Source organism: Perca fluviatilis, chromosome 21 (genome assembly GCF_010015445.1).
Source record: "Perca fluviatilis chromosome 21, GENO_Pfluv_1.0, whole genome shotgun sequence".
Classification (NCBI taxonomy): Eukaryota; Metazoa; Chordata; class Actinopteri; order Perciformes; family Percidae; genus Perca; species Perca fluviatilis.
Genome location: NC_053132.1, coordinates 12,439,031 through 12,464,502, shown reverse-complemented (window position 1 = coordinate 12,464,502; position 25,472 = coordinate 12,439,031). Strand labels below are relative to the sequence as shown.

The 25,472-nt window shown below is 40.2% G+C and overlaps 1 protein-coding gene across 1 annotated transcript in view; it reads right to left on the bottom strand.

Moving 5' to 3' along the window:
- LOC120550721 (testican-2-like) overlaps window positions 1–25,472 on the bottom strand; it is a 42,339-nt gene that overhangs the window by 2,076 nt on the left and 14,791 nt on the right. The window contains exons 2-10 of the mRNA XM_039787474.1: window positions 23,035–23,043; window positions 18,736–18,781; window positions 10,495–10,609; window positions 7,009–7,117; window positions 6,392–6,506; window positions 5,584–5,703; window positions 5,252–5,470; window positions 2,010–2,072; window positions 940–1,077 (exon numbers count right to left, since the gene is read on the bottom strand). Coding sequence (XP_039643408.1) covers window positions 940–1,077; window positions 2,010–2,072; window positions 5,252–5,470; window positions 5,584–5,703; window positions 6,392–6,506; window positions 7,009–7,117; window positions 10,495–10,609; window positions 18,736–18,781; window positions 23,035–23,043 — 934 coding nt within the window. The remainder of the gene's footprint in view (window positions 1–939; window positions 1,078–2,009; window positions 2,073–5,251; window positions 5,471–5,583; window positions 5,704–6,391; window positions 6,507–7,008; window positions 7,118–10,494; window positions 10,610–18,735; window positions 18,782–23,034; window positions 23,044–25,472) is intronic.

Sequence of the window (25,472 nt, the reverse complement as noted above, 5' to 3'; positions counted from 1 at the left end):
TGTTCCATCTTTGTTGGGAGTCGCACATGCTCAGTAAGTACTGCTAGCCAGTCAGAAGCAGAGTATGAGGGCGCGCCACGCTAGCAGCTAGGCGAGCATTATAACTTGTGACGCACGTTTGTCACGGAAGTAAAGGCTGGACTACAATAGAGCTGTTTGGAGCAGTTTGTGGACAGTGTTTTCTGTGGAAGATGTTAAGTCTCTTTGGGGTGGACTTTGGGCTTTTTCACTTTGTAAACCTATAACGTGCACAAAAGGATATATAACACAATAAAGGAAAGGGAAAAAGCCAAAAAGCATAATATGAGCACTTTGCTGCACAATTGCCTGACGGATAATTATCAAGCAAAAATGCCAAACATTAGCTTGTTATAGCCTCTCCCGTGTGAAGGATTTCTGCTCGTCAATAGTATATACGTGATTGTAAACTGAACATCTTCGGGTTTAAGACTCGGGGAAAAAAAACAACAGGCATTTGAAGAAGTCACCTTGGGCTTTAATAACTTGTGATGAGCATTTGTCACTATTTTATGACATTTTATAGACTTAACAATTAATTGATTAATCATAAGAATAACTGACTGAGATCCAACATGAGGATTTGAATGTGTGTAGCTGTTATCCCCCCGTCCTATTTATTGTTCTTTATGTTTTTAAAACAAGTGAAAAAAAAACAGCAAATGTTTTAGGAATATTACAATCTGTTGCCTATAGAAATACATTTTCTAAAAGTAAGTGTCTGTATTATTAAATATGAATGATTGAGGCAGTTCAGTGCACTAAAATCAAGACAAACTCAACCTTGATTAAAAAAATAAAATACTGCACTGACAAATATTACCATGTTTTGAGAAAATTCGACTTCAAGGACTACAGACAGAAAATGACTTCACGAGAAGCTTTTCTTGCTGTGTACAGTGTGAGAAATATCTGTATTACCGCAGTCGGGGTTGCCATGGATTCTGGTGCCCATCATCTCTCCACCATGCTGGTCGACGCACCAGCACTCCCCTCGGCTTTGGTCGCACTGCACTTTCCTGTAGTAGCCGTCTTCATCGCAGCTGGGAATGTACATCCCTGCAAGGATGCGCACACACGCACATGCCTAGTTGTTAAATATTTATAGTTTTAGCAGCACACATAGCTGCTAATGCTGATGCCTGAGATGACTGCAGAATAAACGGGAATGCCAGCACGCCTTTGTGAGCCTGTAATAAAACCATTCGTCAGGATAGAGAGGCAGATTTTTTGCCCGAGAATACCACAGAGATAGAGAACGCTTCCCTGTTTGTTTTACACAAGCTGGTGGATGTGATTTCATGCAGTATGTTGGCAGACTTGTTTCCTTATGCTGTGAGAGTGGCGTATAAAAATGTAGTGACAGCCTCTGTGACAGAGCTCCTCTGTTTCAGCCTCCCTCAGGACACTCTTGTCAAACCCAAAGCAAAGTTCTCTAACAAGCATCACTACCGAAACCCCCCCTCCACTACCGTGAAAACTAGAGAAAACACAAGCAATGAGACAAGTGGGCCACAGGGATGGACGAACATTTCTCTGGGTTTGGAGCTGAAGAGTAAAAAGCAGCTGTGTTGCATGCTGGGTAGATTCTGTAGCATGGAGTTTCTCAGGGAGCCAAATGGACGAGTTTGCCTTGATCTTTCCCAAAACCAGCACTGCCCTCTAATCCCCCCCCAGGCTGATTAGGACCTAATCCGAGGCTTGCGCTTGTGATCTCTTGAATGGGCCTCCTCAAGCTTCTCGCCTATTGCACCAGGCCTTATTACGTAAGTACGCCCAGAGACGTGAGCGAGTGCGGGGGCACATGGCAGTTAGCTGGTGCACTTCATGGCTAACTATATTGCGGCGTTGTGTGGCTTTGAAAGGAGCTGAAGAGAGTCAGTGGTAATTCCCTGTCCAAATGGTGTTGCTATGCAAGTGCAGTGTTTTAAAATCTTCAATCAAATATATCTTGAACTTCACAGTACTGCTTCGATAAATGATTAATTTACCGGGCTTCTTCTTGGCCGCCTCCTGCACTTGGATCCTCTCCAGCTCGGCAAGGCACGGCGGCTCTGTGAGAGTCAAACAAGAAAAGTGATGACGGACGTTACCTAAAACTGCTATCCCCAAACTTTATCTCAATCAATGCATAATTTCTTTGTTGCCCATATTGATTTGTTTAAGAAGTGTTATATTTCATTCCCTCAGAGCCTGATCGATTATCAAGAGCTTAGGAGAAAGAACATATGGATGTAGTCTGAGAAAGACCTGAGCTGGGCTGAACCTTTAGAATAGATAGAAATAGAAACAAAGAAGAAAAAGACACTTTGTATTAACCCCCATGGTTATAAACCTTCCCTAGTACAGTTTGAATTTGTAGATTTTCACAGCATTTCTGCTTGCACAAAACTAGATGTCCACAGAGCATTATCAATGTTTTCAAATCATTATCATAAATCCATTATCACTTAGTGGTTTATAAATACCATCAGGTAGTAATGAAATATTGATCAGGGAGTCAGTGTAATCCATTGCATGCAGGTTAAATGCCTGATCGATAGAGGTTACTACCAGAAATATCTTGTATATGTTTAGTAAAGGTCAAATGGTGCAGATGTTGCAAATGAGCTCAGCTGAAAAAGCACTGCGATTGTAGGTAGCTCGATGGCGTTTTAAGCCCCCAACGTCGACTTCAAGACACCTAACCCTAACCCGCTGCCTGGAAGACAACGTTGGGGGCTTAAAACACCTTGTAGGTAACATCCATAGAGACACATCATAAGACAACAGTTAGTACAAAAACATGTTAAAGCTTGAATAGCCTACTCTAAACGGCTGGGGACTTTTAAATAGTGACTCTGAGTTAATTTCTTTTTTCTACTGCTATACTTACCTGCTTTATTGTTTTCTTATTGCATCTTATATTTGACCAATTTGACCAATACTAAATGTTTTGGGACCACTTAGGTAGGGTTAGAGTTAGTTATGGTTTCACTTTTCTTTTTCCTTTTGTGTAGGTTGTACATGTTATTGTATAATACATGTTTACTTTTTTATCCAAACAATATGTTTGTATTTATAATGTGTATATTTTGCTAATGTCTGGGCCCCTTTACACAAGCTTTAAATAGCTTACCAGGATGTCCCATTTCAAATATCTGCATTATGTCTTATGATTGTAATTGTCTTTTAACTTTAAATGTGAATAAATTTAACCATGGAACCATGAGCATATGATATGATCGTTTAACATTTTACAACATGACACGACACATAAAATGTCAGGAACATAGCTACAAAAGTAATCTTTCATTTCTAAATGAATATTAAAGCACACCAGCTTAGATTAATTCTATGATCGTAAAACAATACTGAATCAAACCAGATCTTAAAACCATGTTTTAATATTCAATGGCATTTAAAACATATTATGTAGGGATATTATATGACCTCATAAAAGCAAAGTACTAGTATAGAGTGTATGCACATGATATCACAATATACCATCTGCAGTTGTGCTGTAAAAGAAAAACCCAATAAAACATTGGTAAATTGGTAAAAGCTGATGATGCACAAATAGATTTAAAGCTTATTTTCCAAAGAACAAGATACGATGCATTCAGAAAGTATTCAGACCCACATTGATGTAAGTATTCTGACTGGTTTTGTTGTTGCTCTGATAGGCATGTCAGCTGTAAGACCTTGTATAGAGACAGGTGTGTGTGCCTTTCCAAATCATGTCTAATCAGTTGAATGTATCACAGGTGTACTCCAATCGAGGTGTAGAAACGTCTAAAAGATGTTCAAGAGTAATGGGAGGCACGTGAGCTGAATTTCAAGTGTCATAGCAAAGGGTCTGAATACTTATGTGAATGTGATATTTTAGTTTTTGAAGTGAAGGATTCTGAAAATGTTCTTCATGCACTGTAGTTGCATGTATATGACTGCATGTTGCATAACAACAGTCATAGGCCATGATTGCCAGAGAAACCGGGAGGGGGATGATTGAAGGGATCAGTCTGCCTGATCTGAACACAATAATGGTTAGCTATTGGATTTCTGTGCTAATCATGGACTGTCCATAGGGAACACCATGTTCAAGCATAGTTCATACATGGTACCAGAACAGCTGAGGCCAAAGATCAATGATGGATCTGTGGCTGATTGTGTAGGACACTTGGATGAAGCGAGAGCTGAGTTGTGACCAGAAAGTTGAGACCAAAGGAGTCTTTTTAGCCCAGAGGAACCCTAAATCAGGAAAGCATGGCATTTTCTGCAGCATGGTGGAGAGACAAAACTCTGGTGGGACTTCAGTGAGGCCATAAAGAAAGACTTTCTATTCAGCAGAAAGAGATTCTGGCAATCTGTCAGATGACTCCGATAAAAGAGGTCTTGTCCAGATTGTTATCAGCGGGGAGAGAACTGCTCATCATGTGTAGGAAAACTGTCAGACCTGGATAAGCAGTGGTAGAAAATAGATAGAATGGATGGAGAATTCAAGCATAAGTTTGTACAAACTGCCGAAGGTTAAAGAGAAAGCAACAGGCAACCAAAATGTGCTTTTGAAGATGTTGATTAGGCTGAAAAATCCTGCTTTGAAATAACAGCCTGTAGGCTCTCAGACTTGGTTAAAGGAATTATTTGACAATGTGGGAAATACATGGCTCTTTCACTTTCTTGTAGGCAGTTTGATGGCTGATTGATACCACTTTCATATCTGTGTGATAAATATGGAGCTAGAGCCAGGAGGCGATTAGCTTAGAAGAAAACAGCTAGCCTGGCTACCAGCACGTCTAAAGGTCACTGATTAACGAGATGTATCTACTTAGTTAGAGCCGTACACAAAAAGAAATGCAAAAATGGCTGTAAAAAGTGAATAAGCATATTTCCCAAAATGTCAAACTATTCCTCTGTTACTTCCCTTGTATCAAAGTACAAATACATACAATTGTACAGTACCAGTCAAAAGTTTGGACACACTTGAATGGGAAAGCGGGTCCAGACTTTTGACTAGTACTGTATATGTGTCACATTTCAATGTCTTCAGAAATTTTGATGATTATATTTAAAAATGTTTATCCCCTTTCATAGCAGGCATAGCAGGGACTTGTTTAGCCGCTCAGTGGTGGAATTAAGTGACATCATTGCATACCCTCGATTTCCCCTGTGATGTAACTTTGCTATTATTTCACTCATTAAGAGATTTGACCCAAAATAAACTCAGCTCCGTCGTGGAGATCCCTTCACTCACTTTCTCTCCAGAAGCAGAGGCACCACTCTGCCGTAGAGACCTTTCCATCCTTGTAGCTGTCGCAGGAGTTGAAGAAAGGTCGGATGCAGACCTCGTACTTGTCCAGGTTAATAGCAGCTAGCTCAGCTTGGTCCAGGTACAAGTCACTATTGGTGTCTAGCCTTGAGAACATCCAGCCAATGGAGTCCTTGCAGCTGGCTACAAGGCTCTTGTCCAGCGCTGTCAGAAATAATTAGCATAACACTTTAGTTTATTTCTGTTTATACTACATTTCTTTGCACAGACAATTGAGTTGTAAGTTTGAGAATAAAGGCGCTTTGTAAGTTTCTAACCTGAAGCGGTGCCAGCTCCGAGCTTGCCAGAGTTATTCTGCTTCGCGTTTCCATGAAGGAGTTGGAACCAGTCTCTCAGGCGGTCGCCCAGGTCTGCCAGGTCCTGGCCGGTGCAGCTGTCTGAGGGAACAAAAAAAGGGAATCCGAGCATTCAGTACTTTGGCCGACACTCAACAGCAATCTGACTCACCTTCCCAAAAGACAGGCTTCCAATTGCTTTTAGTGATGTACAGTGAACAGAATCAAAGGCATACGTTTCCCTCACTGTCGAGGTGTACTGTTCATGCTGTCATTTACAAGTGTATGATCTGCTACTTAAAGAAACAATTATTTCGCAATTAACTCTCCGGCAGCAAATTGCTGTGGTCCAATAGAAATCTACTTTCCGTTTCAGGCTAAGCACTTATTCAAGTCTACAGATGAAAAACAGGAGTAACATTTCATCCTTTTGATCAATTGGCATTTTTACGTGCCCGAGAGCTAGGACAATCAATACTGTTTGTCTGCAATGATAGATAGTGTACACTCTAAATAATATACATGATTGAAAGAGCAGTTTAACCATATGGGGGATATTTGACTAACAGTAATCTCTGAAATTGGTAGTGAGTATTGATCCCAAATGTGGAGCATTGGGTTGATTGTTCCTATCCTACTGACAGCATGCTGTGTGTGGTGCATCAGAGCTTTCTTTTCTTTTTTGTTGAAACCTTGACTCATGAAATGGATGACAGTGATGCAGACAGGGAGGTGTGAACCCCAAAATTAAGATGCATAAATAGAAGAAGGTGAAGAAAAGGCCACTTGCCACGTTTCGTGTCAGTATTTGTGAGGGTAACGGAGGCAGTGGCACAGGGGCAAAAGCCAGCACACATGATGCTCAGCTCTTTGCCTGTGAGGCAGGCCTGCTGCTCCAGCTTACACTGTAAGGAGAAAGAGAGAGACGGTTAAAATATTTATGGAGGTGACCGCAGGAAAAAGAGATTGTTCATTGAGATGAGACACTGCACTTAGAGAAAGGCATCAAGAATGAGCTGTCATTTTCCGCCGTCTTCTCATGCAAGGTCAAAATTAAAAACTATACATAAATCAATAAAGAGTCCTGGCAGCGGCCGGTGTACGATGATGCCGCTCCAAACAACGTCAGTCATTAATCATACGGCCACATTGAGCCGGTGCACTTGTCCTCCCGCGAGCAGTGATGAACTGTGCTGCCCTGCTGCGTCCACGTATATGTCAGCGCAGCAGGAAACAGCTCTTGACTGGCCTACCCTCATTATTTAAAACGTTGACATGGGCGATTTCCATTTCTTCTCAGGGATTTAATGGTGGCAGAATCCAGTAATAAAGCAAAAGAAAAATGATCCAGGTAAAGCGTAGAGTGCTTGTAAAGAGAGATGCTGGTGCAGAATATTTTCCTCTTACCTCAGAGGCGTAGTTGTGTCCATCAGAGCCACATACAGGTGAGGAGGCAGCAACAGGACAAGGCTTGCAGCTGCTTTCATGGGCCTCCAGCTGCCCTGACTGTTTGACTCTGAACATAACAAGAAAAAAAGGAAACGTTAAAATGTCTGTCCAACCAGAAAAATTTTTTTTCTGACTTACCTCTACCTCTAGTGGCATCTAACCATTCATATAGTTTCATTTCCCCAGGTTTTTTAGGATATCTGTCACTGAGATGCCACCCCAATACAACAAGAAAGAAGAAGAGTCTACAGACACGCTAGCCTCTGTGAGGCATGGTGTTGCTTTGAGCTTAATGCTAACGTTAGCATGCTAATGTGCTCATATTGACAATGCTAAGACCTGCTAAACATCAGCAGAGATAACATTTACCAGTACCAATGTAACCATCTTCAGCGTGTTAGCATGCTAACAGGCAACACAAAGTAAAGCTCAGGCTGATAGGAGTGTTATTAGCTTTGAGGGTATTTGGTCAGTAAGCAACATTTTTATCTGATGATAGTGCTAGAGGAAAAGTGAGGGATCATCAAATTCAGGAAAAGATTCCTCCTTTGGGGACCTTAAATGTCTGTACAAAATCTCATGGTAATCCATCCAATAGTCGTTGAGATATTTAAGTCAAAATGACCGACATTGCCTTTCCTAGATTGATTATGCTAGTGTGGCTAAAAGCTCAAAAGTAACATCTCTTTCCAGAGTAACAGATAATTCTGCCTGTCATCCTCCGTGGTCGAATGAAATGCCCACGACACCAGGACAGCTGAGTCACTGCCCAGAAACTCACGAAGTGACACCACTTTAACTTATGTCTTATTTATTTAAAAACAAACAGAAAACTAGCACTTGCACCATAACTGAACATACTTTTAGTTGCTCATTGTTTGAGAAGAATGCACTTCTAATTTCTGATGACATCTCGCTCCTGTTCCTGTCAAGTTTGAATGCACTTAGAGTTGCTTTGGACAAACAATGGATGTAACAGGACACTGTTGGAGGAGACACGTTGCTGCTGAATTTTTCAAATGTTTACTTTTCCTGTGGAGGGAATGGCAATAGAAAACTCAGAGGCAGATATGTACGCTCGTGGTTAAATAACACCCAAATTGTCTGCATTGCCTGTTAATATTTGCTTGCACTGCTTCGTAAAATCCCCCTTGCCTGCTTTCCTGTCACACGGTGATTTGAGTTCATGTTAGTCCTAGTGAGCACAAGCATTACGCTGTGCAGTACGACTTCTGTGGCAGCTACTTAACGATGCTGGAAGGGTTTAGTGTGGTTGCGTTCGTGCTTATTACCCATTATTCGACACAGTCTTTCTCATCTCTAGAGTGACTCTGTAAATGAAGCACTTTATTGAAAAAGATAAACGCCTGTCGCAGCACATAGACTTTGCAGGTAGTAATAATTCACTCCATTAATTCTTTTCAGACTGTAACCCTGCTCATTTGTTTTCTAGTCAAAGTGGAATGAATGGCTGAGGGAACAGATAAATGCTTTACAGTGAGGTTTACACTGAAAACTAAAGGTTCTTTGTAAAGGAAGGAGCATTTGAAATACTATAAATCCCAGTATTACATTGACCAAAATGTTAAAGTATATTTTCTATATGCTTTAGCTGTCATGGTTATCCTATCCCAACTCCTATAAAGCTGCCCTATTATCAACATGGGTAGTTCAGTATTATTTTCAACATGGCAAGCGGGTCAAGCACACAATGCACTCCATGTCAAGTGGTTTGATACTTAAGAACACTGTTGCTTGGTTACAAACAATAAAATGGACGTCACTAAACACCTTTCTTTTTTACAATTGGTGACTGATTTAGTGTTTTCTGCATGTCAGTGTCATGCTTGCGCAGTGCCTAAAATGCACTTCTGATTTTTGTCCACATGAGTACCCTTCATTTTTAATTGTTGTCAACATTATTATTAATGGGATGATATTTACACCAAAATAGGCTATATATCATGATTTATTGGGGAAAACCATGCAATTATATTAAAAATCAGACATTCAGCACCCCCATATAGCGCAAATGGAATGATCCTTTTGTTTGATAACCACATTTTCAGACACTGCGATGATTCAGCTGTGAGATTGGCAGTTGAATCAAGCTCCTTCGAAAGAATCGTTGCATAGTTGACTATTTAGGGTCACCCCTACATGATATATGTGTGAATATAAATATATCCAAGACACATGCAATGATCATATCAAGGAACTGCTGAATTAGGGTACTGGGCACCTTTTTTGGACCAATTCAGGCACTGATGCTAGGGTAAAAACAAAAGGCAGCCTAGACTCAAATGAGAGATATCATAGCTGTCCGTAATTCCCCATAAACTGATATGAATGTGTTTTTTCCTCTCAGCTGCTCATATTTCCAGTCCATATGATATGACATGGACACAATGTAAGCCTTTTTAGGTTTTTAATCAGGTTTGATCAGATTGTAAATACACTGTATGTCGTGCACATATATAAGGTGGTGGTGAGGATTATCAAATGCGCTGTGCTGAAAAGACTTTGTCCACTTTCATCAGTTTACAGCTTATTTGATTGCATGTTAGTTTTAGTTTGTCTTAACGGCATAAATGTTTAAGTTCACAAACCGACGATCCGTGTAGTTTTAAGTAATTAAACCAAGTAATAGTGGCTTCATTATTAATTAAAACTGAGCCACAGGAGTTCATGATACATGATGCATTAGATTAGCTCCACGATGAGTCCTGTATTAGTTAAGCATTAATTAATCATAAGGTATGTACCCTTGACATTAAGTGTCCTTCCATCTTTCCGCTGTGTCTGATAGGAGCTGTTATTAACTTATTAGCTGTTAGGATTTCAAGTGGAGCCATGTATAAGGATAAATAATGGCGATAAGGATTTAAATCAACTAAAGACCTGAGTTTGATGTTTATTGACTACTACATGATGAATGTTGGCAATGGTTTTCAATATAAAATATTTCAGTTCTTTAAATTCAGTGGTATTTAAATGTCAACATGAATTATTCAGTAGTGATTAATGTGGTATATTAAGATTTAATAGTCAATTTAATACTGTGCAATTAAAAAAAAAAAATCTGATCTAAACATTCAAGTCAGGCCGAAAAAAAAAAATCTGGTTTCTCAAATTGGCTTGGTCATATTCAGACACTACAGACTGTTCAGTTTTCCATTAACACAGTTAATTACTCATTGCTCAGCATGAGTGTTCAAGCTGAAATGACATAATTCCTTACTCATGACACTCTCTGGCCCTGTTGGGGAGTTTAATCAATAGCTCTCACGGCCAGACACTGAAAGGATTTTAACTTGCGCACAGCTAATGGCTGTTGACACCAATGCCACAGAGACATCTGCCCACGAAGAAATCTTCTAAACAGCAACAACATGTCTTGCAAACATAAAACAAGCCTCCCTCCCACTTCAGGCCTCTACCTACCTGTGCTCCAGTTTCTTGCGATTCACACACATGGCCCTCTGGTAGCCCTGAGCGACGCACACCTTATGGCGGCTGCACTTCACATTCTGGCACGGGTCCTTGGTGGTGTCCACGGCTGCAAGCACAAAGCAACAACACTGAAAATCACCAGAGGTATCAATCACCGTTGAGGTGTTTTGCTTTAATTCTCTACTTTTGTCACCTCCTTGAGAAAAATAAAGAGCTTCTGGCTGTTTTTTGGGAGCATATGTTCAACAGATTGATAGCAGCAACAACAACAAATACAGAGAAACGCAGCTATTTTATGTGCTGCATAATCAAATCAGTATATTTACACCTTTTAAAATGGTCTTTCGTCCTCTCCTTTCAACACAATCGTATGCCATAAAAATCATGAAATGTGTAATGAAAAATATTCTAGCGGTGTACACAAATGAGTCCATTGATCTTATAGTCAGCAGTGCTGAAAACATGGAAGCCTAGCTGTCATTAGTGAGGCAGCCTGTCGTCAATAGCACTGCCTGCAGTCTCCAACGGCTGGGTGTGATTGCCAGAAAGCCTGACAGCACTGATTGAGCATCTCTTTCTCTCGGCTCGTCACATCTCACTTCCCCATGTCAACTTATCACTGGCTCTCACTGTCTCGCCTTTTTTCTCTATCTCTCTCACACACACACACACACACACACACACACACACACACACACACACACACACACACACACACACACACACACACACACACACACACACACACACACACACACACACACTACATCTTTGTCTGACACGTTCCCTTTCTTTATATCCTCTTCCCTCCCTCAACAGCATCTCCCTCTCTATCTTTGGAGAGTTGAACTCTTCAATGCCACCCTCTTTTCCACTGATAGACTGAGATGGAAATAGCACCAAGGCATGTCCTTCACCTTCCTCAGCCTGTGGTCAATGCTAACCGAAACTGGATGTCACACCGTCCCGGCCCATTTGCCGCCTTGCCGGAGAGGCCTCGGAAAACTCACAGGCTCAGATAAATTTAAGAGCGAGTGGTGAGTGGTGAGTGGCGAGCGGCAGTCGGCGAGAGATATTTAAGCTGTGAAATCCTGAGTCAGCTTTAAGCAGCTGCTTTGTAGTCTACACGCTCAACAGACAAGGTGGCTGCCAGCCAGATTTACTGCAAATCCAGAGACTAGGTGATACTTTGATGCTACAGCAGGGAGGTACGGGGGAACAGTGGATGACAACGCTTACGGAATCCAAAAATGTGAGGCTGTTGGCCTGTGGTGTTTTTGTTCTACAAGACCAGGTATGATCCTGAGCTGGTGACTGGAGTTCACAAAGAGCCAAAGTCCTGCACCACTTCCTACATGGCTTGTGATTCACGAGACTTTGTTCCACAATGCATTTTTAATATGGAAGTTACGTGTTTGGTCCTGTTGGTTTGTCTGTTAGGAAAGCAGGGTATCTCATAGCATCATTCTGACAAGGTTCTGAGTGACTTAGCCCCCATTTGTGTTCTTTGCAAACCTTACTGGGAAAAATTTCATCATTTGATGGATTTTCGTTTTGTGTTTCCAACACCTTTGCAAAAAACAACAACTAAATAATCGTGACATTGCACAAAAATGTATTTCCCCATTCCACTTTTTAAAGTATTCACAGTTTGGTGGAATGAGTCTACTTTAACACCCTCGTTATATCGCCAAAATGCATACGTCGTACTTTGAACCAATGCTACTCTCTTTGTGACAGGACTTTTGGTTTTTTAATGAACAGCTCACAATCGCAGAGAAGTCTGACCACAAGTCTAATTGACTCCCATCTTATCTGAGCTCTGAAACTCCAGACAGAAGATATATGTGGGATCAAGAACATATCTTTGAAGATGCAACCACCAGCTAAATAACAGGTAAAAATAACCAGATAGTGCCACGCTACATCACTGGTGTGGAAAAAAGCACATTGTCACCACAATGTCGTGGCAAGCAAGATTCTAAGCCTGGGTGCAGTTACTCTTAAACATTGCAAGATGCTTTAATATGTTTATTTTAACAATTTTCTGTTAAAGTTCTGCACTTGCATGAATACAAATGTGGCATGTTTATAACATGTATGTGCATTTTGATGCATATCTGGATACGGATGCAAATTAAACATTTGTTAATGTTTTGTAATTATTAATAATAACAAATAAAGAGGACTGTTTAGCTTTGGCGAAGGTATATCTTTTCAGTTTTTTGTCATTGCATGTAGATTTTGTTACGTATTAGTTTTTTTAAAAGGCTGAAACATGATACTAGGGTTGTGTGCCAAAAATGACTAGCAAGTACAGTACAAAATTAGCAACAAAAATCTGTTCATCTTCACATAAATATTAAGAAACCCTGTGCTGTATGAGCAACTGATGTTCATAAAACAAGGGCTATGGAGCAGGACTTCAGCTGTGTTAGAACAGAAATGAGCTAGAAGCTCCTAAAACGTTTGACCCATATCAGTGGCAACAACTAGTAAATAGTCAATAAGAAAAGAAATCAGCATGAGAGATAGCACAGGGATTGTTTTTTGCCGTGTATTAGGATTGAATTACAAATCCGTTCATCTAGAATCTCATAAAAAATGCAAGACGTAGGCTCAGCAGAGAAGCTCAAAGACAAAGACAGCTGAATGAAACTTCAAAGTCATTCAATATAAATTGTTTTGGGACCACTGACTTTTATTCACTTCATCTGTTCCAACAGGTATTGTGCTCTGTCATAGGTTAACCCTAGTAACAATATCGAGACTATATCACCGCTATTTCTCTTTTGATTTTAGACATAAAACCTCCCCAAAATTCCCATCAAACTGTCACCATACAACTCATTTTGACTATTTATTTATAATAAAGAGAGCAAAGACTTCAGTTATCTTTAGTAAAACTCATCACTCAGGTTTTTCCTCAGGCTTTCTTCTGGTTTATCTTACAGAGACTGTCACAGTGTATTTTGTTGGTGGTTTCTATCAGAGTACAAGGTTTAACATTTCATTTTGATAACAACAGTTCCAGTCATGGACCATAAAGCTTTATGGGGGCAGGGAACAAAACTGAATGTTTTTTTTTTTTAGAGGTGTAATATAGCTTTAACTATTACCACTTTCTTCTGTGCCATTTTATTATTGTAGACTGTGCAGTGAGTCGTGCGCTGTATAAATGAGGAACCACTCGGGGGGCACACACACCAGTATCAAGGCTCTGCAATCTACTTTATGTGTAAGTTTAATAATAGAAGATGTGGATCTAAATCTGGATAAAATATACTCATTCAGTGACGAAACATTATATGCACATCTAATATCTGCCCAGGAATAGCATGGCTCTGCTTCATTTTTGGAGAATATCCTTTCTAGGAATATTATTATTTTGGATTATTTTATAGCTACTTAAATTGCCGCAAATCCACCTGTAGATTAAATGTCATCAAGTTTTGCAGGATCGTTGATACTGTATCTGCATGTCATCTACGTGTGGTTTCAATTGCACTAAATCCAAGAGTTTTTGTGATTTATGTCCAAACGGCCATGCCTTCAAGAATTTGATGACCAACAGAAAAACTGGAATAGAAAAGGCAGAATAACTTTTTTTTCAGGCTAATATTTAGTGAAGAGTAGATGAAATTTGTATAAGGGGTGGATGGTTTTGCGAAAATTTACAATAACTGAACAAAGCTGTAAACTTAACACTGATAAGTTATCAACTTTTAAGTTGATATGGCAAGCACATCAACACATGAAGCAACATTAGCAAATAGCAATTAGCATAAATGGAGTAGTGTTTCTGTCCACCTGGTAAATGCAATTCTAATATTCACTCGCCTTTAGCTAGTTTTGGTCTCCACTAATCTGGATTAACGGAAGTACATTTCCAGGATAATTGCCATCTGGCACGTGAGCCAATTGCCGGATGTCCCTCACCTTCCCCTCATGTATGTTGCAGTTCTCAAAGTCAACAAACTTCGAGCTAGTAAGCTACACGGTGAAAAAGTTTTGAAGAAAATTTTGATTTGTGCAACAAGGCAGGCCTGCTTGGTTCTTTCGGTGAATGATTGTAAAGATTTACAAAGAATATGTATAAAGCATTTACTATCTAACTGGGAAGTTTTGGGACCGATTAGTGGGGATTGCTATGGAAGAAGTACACACAGCGATACACTGGTAAGAGCAAATTACGTTTAACCATGTATCCAGCTATATTTAAATAGCTCACGTTACTGTACTGTGTGAACAGTTAACTTCATTTAATATTGTATGTGGCGTTTTCTTTTGCGGCGTGCAAATGTTCCACCAAAACAAGTTCCCGAGACTATTTTGCAGAACCACCATTGCTGCATCCGAAGCTTAGCAGCGCCCAAGACGATTGTGATTGGTTTAAAGAAATGCAAACAGAGTTTCTTTCACTCCACAGCGCTGTCGAGATTGGTATGGCAATGCAGGAATAGGTCTCCACCAACTCTTGAGGAAAATATATGGTTCTTTAAGCTGCTACATGCTCCACTATGTTCACCAGCTAGTCGGCTGTTTGGTGCTGAGCAGGCAGCGTACAGGAGTTTTTTTGTGGGAGTGGCAATGTACAGTTGATTTTTAGAGCTTTCCTTTTTAGCGAGAGTGAATCAAAACAGTCAAGTTGTGGGCCAGAGAATCAAAAAAATGAGTTGAAAAACGATAAAACGCTCATTTGAGCTGAAGGGTGATAGTTCCCCGTTTGTCACTACGAGCGACCCCTTTCACATTTACATTACAGTCATTTGGTCCCTTGTAAATATAAAAATGTTGATTATAGCAGCTTTGAATTAAACAGTGGTGTCTTTTACTGATACATTCATTTTAAGTAATCCAGGAATCAAAAGAAATTTGCTTCTACGCCTCACAGTTCAGGGGGTTTTAGTCAAAATACAGAGAACTTTATAAAGAGGCATATGTTAGGGCTCTTGGATGTGCATCCACAACCTAAAAACTCATTTTAAAATATACTTGTTAATTGCTTTACTGTATGTTGCCACAGAAACACAGCTTGGTGTTTTAGATGTGCGGCTCTCTTATTGCTCCCATGTTCAGTGTTTTAAGATATCAAGTCTGCCTCCAAGCAACATCTGAAGACCAAACACGTTCCTCACACAGTAATCTTCAACTCCTACATACTGAAAATGAAATCCAAACACAAGATTTAGTTTGCATTAAAGATCAAGTGTATTTTCCACCTTGCATGCTCTGCTGCTCGTTGTTTACATTGTGCTACATTGACATTTCAGTTTAAGGCCTGGATTTTAAAGGCCATTATGGGTCTTAAATCCGCCTGTAATCATGTCAACAAAGGTGATGGGACTGCGCCTCTGTGCAATCTCTCTGAGATTATTATTATTATTATGGCGGCATCAAAAAACTAATATAACATGGCTGCTTTCTCATCCCCGATCAGCTTTTTCCCTCACCTGTCTGTGAGTTCTCCTCTATGCATGACAACTTGCAGTTGGACAGGATCCTGCATCAAAGGCCTTCATCAATTTGTTTTGCATTTAAATTGTCAGAGTGTGCATTTAATAGTACTTTAGTGGAACTGGAATAAAAAAGAAAAAGAAAAAGAAAATCCGCTGAAGACCTGCCAAGAAAAAGTAGCACCCGTCTGAAACTGAAAAGATTTAGTATTGATGAATACTAAAAGCATAAAAAGGTAAATTAGTTTCAACTGGATTTACAATTACTATCATCTTTGAAGACTTTTTTTATGCCCTTTGATTTAATTGGTGGTCGCTGTGTTAAAGCAGCTTGCATGTTTTATGTAACTCCAATAGAGCTATGAAATTATTTCATTATAATTAGAGAGGATGCAACACCTCCAATTCTTTTTTTATAACACATAATGTCTAAATAATTTTGTTGTTAAAGTTGTTGAATGGAAGCATAATCAAAGTCACAGTCAACATGTTTCTCAAGGTATAAGAGAAGTTTGATTTATCGGCTAAAATAAAAGATGTCAAAGACTAATATGCCAGCTCTTTTGCAAAATCAGAGCAGTAGGCACCTTATTGTTTTGAAATGGCCCTAAAACACTCTGCAGAGCCGAGCTGACGTCTCAATCAGCGCACTGGAGGTGTCTGAGGTCTCCCATTAGGTCTTTTGTTCTATCTAGAGCTTGCATGTACACCTTGTCGGAGTTTCTGCTGTCTTGTTAAATTTACAATGAAGAGGACCTTGATCAATTAACTCTGCAGAATTAGTCCCAGTGGGAGTTGGGACGGGGATGAAATCAATGGTATTCAAATGAGCATCGCCCACACTACAGCAAGCGAGGCGTTTTCTTGAGACTACATTAGTTATTCCCCCTGTTGTATGAACAGATGACTGGGATAACGTCTTCTGCTAATTCTTCTCACATCTTTCTCCTTTGAGGCAAGACTTCAATGTCTTTCAAGTGAGGCAGTGTGGGTGTGGCGCTACACCCGACCTCCCACACTCACCTCGCAACAGGAACACACTGCTAACTCTAATGGCCTGCTTGATTGGCTACAACATGTATGAATAGGATCTTTTTAACCTGAGCTGTGAAATGATTCCTACTTCATTACCACCACAGAACAGTTAGCATTTGACTAGCTTAATCCGCAGTTCAGACAACGTATGATTGTTGTTGCTGAAACAAGCACATGTTAAGGTGAACTGCAGCCATATATTTAGGCTACCGGAAATGACAAATTTGTAGGTTTTAAAATTTTTCAATTTTTTATTTTCTTTTGTTTCTTGGGAAATAATTAGGAAAATACATCTTGTTTTTATACAGGGATTATGAGTCAAGTTTTTATTTATAGGCTACCTGTGTTTATGATTATAAAATATCACTGATTATTACTCTTTAAGTCATATTGTGGAATAATACAACAAAATACTCCCTCCTCATGAGTTATTTTTTCTGAAAACGGTGCTAATGAATGTGGCGAGAGTGAATGGAAACAAAAAAATTGCGGGCCACAATAGCAAAACAATGAGCTGGAAGACACTAAAATGCTCCGCAGAGTTTAGGGGAACTGAGAATCTATGTGATAATGATCTGTGGGTTTATCACTAGAAGCAATCTCCTTCACATACAAGTAGTCATGTGTTCCAATGTCATATAAAAATATTATTCAATATTATTTCCTAGGACCTCAGGTAAACCAAGCAGCGTCGGTTACAGCGTCTTCTTGTGGCAGTTCAATGATCTCTGTAATCTCTGAGTTTGTAGCACAGCTGGGCTTCAAACCTCAGTTTGTGAAGACACAGCAGGCAGGTTTCACACCATCAGCGGTTTTGGCGAGCTATACACCTACTACAACCAGTTTACAGCATATTGTCCCTGGAAAGACACACTGTTGAATGCTCAATACTACGATTTTATTTTTGCCATTTTAGGCCTTTATTATACGGGACAGCAGGATATGTGAAAGGGGAGAGAGAGGGGGAATGACATGCAGCAAAAGGCCGCAGGTGAGCTATCCAGGTGCCCCGATACTATGATTTTTTTTGACTCAATTTGGAAGATTATGAAACGTTTGCACTCTCTCAGTGTTTTTTTAATATAATTTTTAATTTCTGTTAAATACCAAAAGAACATTTGACTGAAATAACCATGTTCACAATTTTCACATGGTCGTCCTCCCTCCTCCACAGCTGACTTTCTAACGGTAAGATATTTATTTCCAACTTGAAACAGACCCAATGGAGGTAAAGAGAGCCTGGTGGGAGTTCCGAGTTGAGCCCTCAGCAACAAAGGCAATTATAGCAGGCTTTTCAAACTAATGGATCCGTCTGAAGGCTCAGACTCTCCTTTCCTGAATCAAAACTGTGTTCTCACCCTTCACAAGCTCTGACACTCCAGACCAGCGCTCACCACACAGTGTATGACCTCAGCCAACTGCTGCAATTAAGAAAAGGCAGCACTTCGATATTGTGCGCCACACTATTTCATTATGTGGAGCAGATGTATAAAGGCGGACAGCACTTTGCATTGATTATGCTGGTAGAATCTGAAATAAAGCAGGTTTTTTTTCTTTGCAGCAGAACTGGCTGTAAGTCAAGCCATTTAAATATTAAAAGTCTTGCACACTGTCTCTGCATATAGAACAGTAGCATACACTCAGGCTGTAAGTGGAAAACACACGTAACTTGAAATGAAACCACACAGCGATCCTGACATGTACATAAAAATCTTTTCTAATCAGATAAAATCAGACTTACTTTCATCAGAGCCCATGTTCTCCTCCATGTTTTTGATGTAGTCATCCTGGAAAGAAAATATATTTGCATTAATGGATTAAATAATTCATGTTAAGCAACACAATGGAGGAAAGATGCTCTTGAACCCATTCTTAATGAGAATTCAGAAGAGCATAAATAATGGAGGAAGCTAACACAAATGTTGCTACACACCATGAATGACAGTTTCAATGTGAGTATGATTTTAGCAATTCAAATATATTCAGCTCTTATGTTGAATAGATGGGTTTTAAAAAGTTAATTATCATATTGCAAAACCTTCAGGATTTATCTGTATTTCGATATTTCTAAGTTAAAATAAATACTTAAAATAGAAACAGAAGAGTAACCAAGTGCTTACACAGCCACAAAATAATGACTCAATGTCAAAAAAAGGATTATATTTACAACTCGCGCATGTCATTCATGGCTATCGCTGTAAAACGTTGTGCTTTTGCTGATGACATTCATTTATACTTTCCAAAAAAATCTTAAATTTCATTAAGTGGTGTCAGGATAATAACATACATGTCCAGTCAAATTCTCTTTGATCAACTAAACATTTCATTTTTTTTACATACTTGTATCTGTTTTTGATATATGTTGCAGTTCTACTTTTTTCTCTTTATGCTGCTGTGTCCTTTATCTGCTCAGTTTATTGTGCTGCTGACACCTAATTTCCCCTCTTGGGGATAAATAAAGGCTTCTCTTATCTTTGTTTCAGATTTATGTTTTGAACAACACACTAAAAAGTAGTAGTCTTGTTCTGTCCAGTTTTAACCTTTAAGTGCACTGCTAGGTGTGATGCACAGCTACATTTCAGAATGGGTTTCATATGAGCTAGTGAGCAGCCTCCTGGCTGTTCCTTGCCCTGAGGAGATCAGGCTAGCTGACTTATGTCTTCTTTATTACAAATGACTCTAAAAAAGACATCTGTATCCCAAGGGGATGAATAAGGTATCTGTCCGTCTGTCTGTCTTTCTTTAAATATCCTTGTAGTGTCCAAAGTTTAGTTTTTTTCTTAGTTTTTTATTTATCCATTTAAGCCTTACATTTATTTGATTGTTGACAGTAATAATTGCAATATACTGTTACTGTCAAAAGTTTGGATTTTGGATATTTTTAGATAAACTCAAGAAGGGAATAGCTCAACCTTTTGGGAAATGTGCTTTTTTTGTCTAGAGTTAAATGAGAAGATTGATACCACTCTAATGTCTGAGAGTGGTATCGATGTTCTCATCTAATTTTAAAGAAAGCGAGTAAGCATTTTTCCCAAAATGTCAAACTTTAAGTGTTGTATTATAATTATTGTGGTTGTTGTTGTTGTTGTTGTTGTAGATGTAGCCTCTAACATTAAGTAAACTGCACATAGCAAGACTTAAATATATCTCATAGAAAGACTTGGACTATCTTACCTCCTGTACTGTTGCAGAGGGAATATTTTCCTAACTAAGTTGTGTTGTGCTGGAACAATAATACTAGGGATGCACCGAAATGAAAATTCTTGGCCGAAACCGAAAACCGAAAAAAGAGGAAACCAAGACCGAAAACCGAAATTATGCCAATTATTAGTACCATTGCATTTATGGCTATGACTGTGTACTAACTTTACTAAAATCAAGACATTGCAATTGTATAAATTAATATTAAAGTTTAATTAAAAAAATATCTAGCAGAAATATGGCTACAATATGATAGTCACATACAGTATATAGTAGCCTAAGAACAGAATAGCTTACCTATTGTTATTATTATTATTATTTGAGGCACTTTCTTGCAGGATTTCACTGAACATATCAGACAACGAGGGTGCATGCCCTTCATCTGGTGCAGAGAGATGAGTCTTTTTTTCTGCGCGCTGATCTCCTCCTGCGCTGGGCGCTGCTCCGTGCGCTGCTCCGTCTCCGTCTCCACGCGGGTTCTCCGCATCCATTGCAGCCTGGATCATTTCTCGTGCGCCCTGCTTTATTTCCGCATCCAAGTAATGGTCTTTATAAGGCCGGTTACACACTGGAAGCGTCGCGCGAGCGTGTCAGCTGCGTGGCGTGTCCGTTTATATTTCGGCTCCCATGTTAACAGGTTAGAGCTTACACACTGCCGGCGTGAGACGCGTGCCTGCTAGAAATAGAACCGACGCCTATTTTTCACGCGAGACGCGAGCGTGTTGGAAGCGTTTCCAGGCAAAATAGAATAGGAAAATATGTTTATATGTCATTTAGACACAAATACATATTAATAAATGACATATTGATGTTTGAAAGTCTAGGTTTTTACATCAATGTAGATATAAATGTAATACAAAATTTCAGAGAAAAGATATTCAAATATTGCACCTGTCATAAAGAACGAAATATTCTGTAACATATTTTGCAGTCAATACTGCCGACGTTGTCTTGCTTTAATCAAATCAGTAGGCTATATATAAATGGTAGGATAGGCTACGATAACAACGTAGTGTGTGTTCTGAGTGACGGTCCAACATCAGATGCTATGTAGGCTCTTTACAGCTACACAAAGTTGTTCAGACAGCCCACTTACCCATTTATCGGTTTAAAACTGTCAGCACTATGTCCCGAGATCAGCCCTCCCTGTACCTAGCAGTAGGAGCAGTGCCGCGTCAAACACGCTTCTGGTATGTAGGACACAGAAAAATCCACGCAGCTGAGACGCAACAGAAACGCCACGCTCGCGAGACGCGTGCAGTGTGTAACCGGATCAAGTACAGTCGCGATGAAGTGCAGAGGATCCGAATAGATCTCAGTGAAACGTGTGCTGACAGACTGGAGCGTACTTTTCATTTTTTTCACTCCGTGGTCCGTCTCAACCGCTTTGCTTGGGCAGACTGATCTCATGAATTGGCGTATGTATGACACGCCAATTTGTATTCCGTTTTTGCGTGTTATGAAGACGCATAAATGCATTTTTGCGTGTATATCAACGCAAATCGGCCGCCATTGGCCTATATAGCGAGTCCATTTCTGCCTTAGCGAGTGGTATAAAGGAGGTAGGTTGGGGGGGGGGATGGGTAAAACACAGGATTTTCACCTGGGAGAGCCGGGTTCATGCCTCGCGTGTGGTGATTTTTCGGCCTTTTTTTGTCGTTTTTTGTTTTTAATTTTTTGTTTTTAATATCTTTAAAAAAAATAATCTTTCCTAAACCCAACCATTTGTTGTTGTCTTAATCGTGTTTTAGTCGTTATTTTCCGTGTTTTTGTCACTGTTTTGTTACTAAAGCCTTTCCCTGTGTTCTTTTCCTAAACTCAACCATTTTTTTTTCTTGCCAGGCGTGTGACGTTGTTCTCGCGATAGTACGTCACGTTCTCGCGATAACGCGCAACGTGGCGAGGCCACGTGGTGGGTTTGTTTACATCAGCTGTTTCCAGCTCATACGTGGATAGCTGAAAATGGCGTAAAATAACACGCCATTTGGCTTTATGAAAGTGGCGTATATATTTACGCAAAGTCATGATGCCATGTTGGCTTGGGAGACGCTTTGCAGGTGGAACGGGTACTGACACACGTGCAGGTCGCGGTTTCTGTTTGCGTCATCACAACATTTTCGGCCGTATTGTTTCGGTGATAAAAGTATTTCGAAAACCGAAAATGCCCTTTTGGGCCATTTTCGACCGAAAATATTCGGTGGCCGAATATTCGGTGCATCCCTAAATAACACAAATTCAGCATCCCCCTGCTGTATCCATTCTGACCCATTTCTCTCTGTGTCAGGACAGAGAGGATCAACTATAAAGCGGTTACTACTCGGCACAAGGCCCAGAGAGGACCCTGAGGATCAGGTCTGTTCAGTTTAGCTCGGTCTTATTCTGCTCCGGGGACACCAAGCCTGAGCTCTCAAGTCAAGCTGAACAAGTATAGCCGAAGGCAATGTGCAAATACTGTTCACAGGGTGAGGAGTAAAGGGGATAGTTTTTGTGTTTTTATAAACGTGAATTGATCGCTGTGAGTCTAAAAAGAAAAATGCATTTTCATTGATGAACAATATTCTTTTAGTTTTTATGTACTTCAACTTATTTTCTATAAAGCTTGTTGTTTGCGTTTGATGTTATTTATGTTTTACGTGTAATTGTTTCTAATGTCCTTTGTCTTTATATTACAATGCTTTTCACCTTTGAGTTGTAGTCAAATACACATCTCTAGACAATGACATATTATATGTATTTTGATGCTTTAGCCAAAATGAGCTCTTAGTCAAAAGGCAGGTAACACCTTACAGTACAGCCAAAAAGAGACGTCAAAAGGGAGATAGACAAAAGAGACACTAACCTCAACTTCCTGTGGCAATGACAAGAGTCAGTGGGGGAGAAAGAAAGAGAGAGCCATTGTTAGAGATAAAAACAAAACACTTCACAGTTTTCATTTAGCTTCCATTCAGCGTGCAAACAGTGGGTTAGTTTATTACAGTTATGGCAGCAGTTAAACTGTCAGCCCCTAATGCACGCTGATTGCAAATACATGCCTTAGTCTCGCTCCTCTCGGGGGACAGCATAAGACATTCACAGCGGATTATGAGCGCCTATTAACAAGGATGATCCACTGCGACTTCTATGATCTGGCAGTGGTACCAAACGCTAAGGGCTCATTCTGTGGCTGTGTTTACAAGCTGCCAAACTCCAGCCTCCTGCCAGCTCAGACAGTTGTGGATAAGCCTTGACATACAGCATCGGCCTTGGAAAAAATACAGGCAAATTTTTGTCAATCTTCAAAGTCAACAGGTAGATGTGATTTAGATGTTTTTTTTATGGTTGCAGCAGACACAGGGTGCATTTACTAAGCGTACCATTGACAACACAGACAGATATAGCTCCTGTAAAGTATAACCTTGAGTTAACAGGGGAGTGACTGCTTTCCTTTCATTCCATTTCACCGTCTTGGCTTCGGTCCAAGGGCATTACACATCAATACCCACCGCAGCCTCCCCGTGTGTTTCATCATTCAATGCTTCGGTGTGTTTGAGAGAAATATAGCACTGCATGGTTTATTTCAGCAACTCAACCCAGTAAATAAACCTAATTCTTATACACACCACACACACACACACACACACACACACACACACACACACACACACAGCCAGCTGTCTACTTAATAAATCAGTATGATCAATTTACAGGCCTCACAAGGACAAGCCAAAAAGCCAGCGAATGGCTTTAAAAGGCTAAAGCAAGAATTCATCACCGAGCCGCAGCAAGACTGAAGATTTCACCTCGGAGAATGTTTCTTAGAGGTAAATATTTTCTCTGTAACAGTGAAAATGTCCAGGTGCCACATATACGAGAGGCAATATCACTGTTTATCTTCAAAATCTGCTGGATTTCTGTGACAGGAGAAGAAGAAAAAGGAACTTGTAATATGTCATATGAAATGTAAACACCTCCCCAGCAAAATCAAATGACTTCTTCTTTTTGGGATCTGCATCTTTTTACATGGCATTTTAAAGGTTAAAGCTGTAACAGTGAACTTTCATGGTGACACCGCAGTATAAAGAAAGCCAAAATAATTGCTAAGCCATTAAATCAGCTGCAGAATCGGCTTTTGCAAATACTGGAAAAAATGTAGTGGAGTATAAAAAAAAAAATCCCACAAAACGACAGCCCTCATTATCAAAGATACCACTATAGCATGTCACGTGTCAGATGCAACGATTACTTTTTTAATTATTCGCAGTACTTCTGCAATTACCCAGCTCTCAGAGCTGCAAGGGGCCGGTGGGAGTCCTACTGAATGTCCTAAAGGCTGGAGTGCTTATCTTCTCCCAGCAGCAGTGTGACAGCAAGGACACCAAGCTGAGGCTGCATTTAGTCCTTCACCAAGGTTGAGAGCTAATGCCGTCTCACTGAATCCCAGCTAGGCTGCTGCTATACCGTTCACAGCGAGCCCAGACAAGAGGGAGGGACGAGGGGAAAGATCAAGGAGCAAGGGGGTATGATATTCATGGTGGAGGTCCCCTGAGTTATGTGATTAATATCACACACACCACCTCTTCTGCCATTTGTCAACAAGGCTGTATGGCAGCCGGTGTAAAACAGAGCAGGGAGGCTAATGGAGCTTGACTATCCAGATGCTGCGACTGCTCCTCCTGGACCGCTCGCTGGAATTAGGCTGACAGCGTTTGGCTCCAAGCCTGACTGCGCTCTTCCGAGTTAACGTCTATCTCACCTCGACCGAGCTCCATCTGCTGGTGACACAAATACCACCGATAACCCTGAACCACCCGACCCCAACGTCACCCACTGCAACACACATGCACACACACCCATCCTTAGCACTGACACCAAAATGTTCACATCCCAGCTCTGCATGACAGCCACAGGGGAAAGCTGACTCTTAAACCATTTAACTTCATGTCTGTGTCGTGTTGTGCAAGGAAATTGCTCTGCTGTAGGTGTATGTGAGCTGGAGAGTGATGCGCCATCTAAATACTCAGTATTGTTGTGATACTAGCAAAAACACTAGATAGAATAGCAGAAAAACAATTAAAACACAAAAATCAGGGATGTCAAGGTGGCCTAGTCAGTGACAAAACCCTGGATTACACTAGATTGCAATGTTTAAAAAACAATTGAGCCTTTTACGATCTCTGTATGGCTAAGGTTAGGAAAAGATTCCGGTTATGGAAAATAAATCATAGTTAAGGTATGGTCAGGGTTAGGCAACTAAAACACTTGGTCAAGGTGAAAAATACAAGCATTAATTAAAGGTCT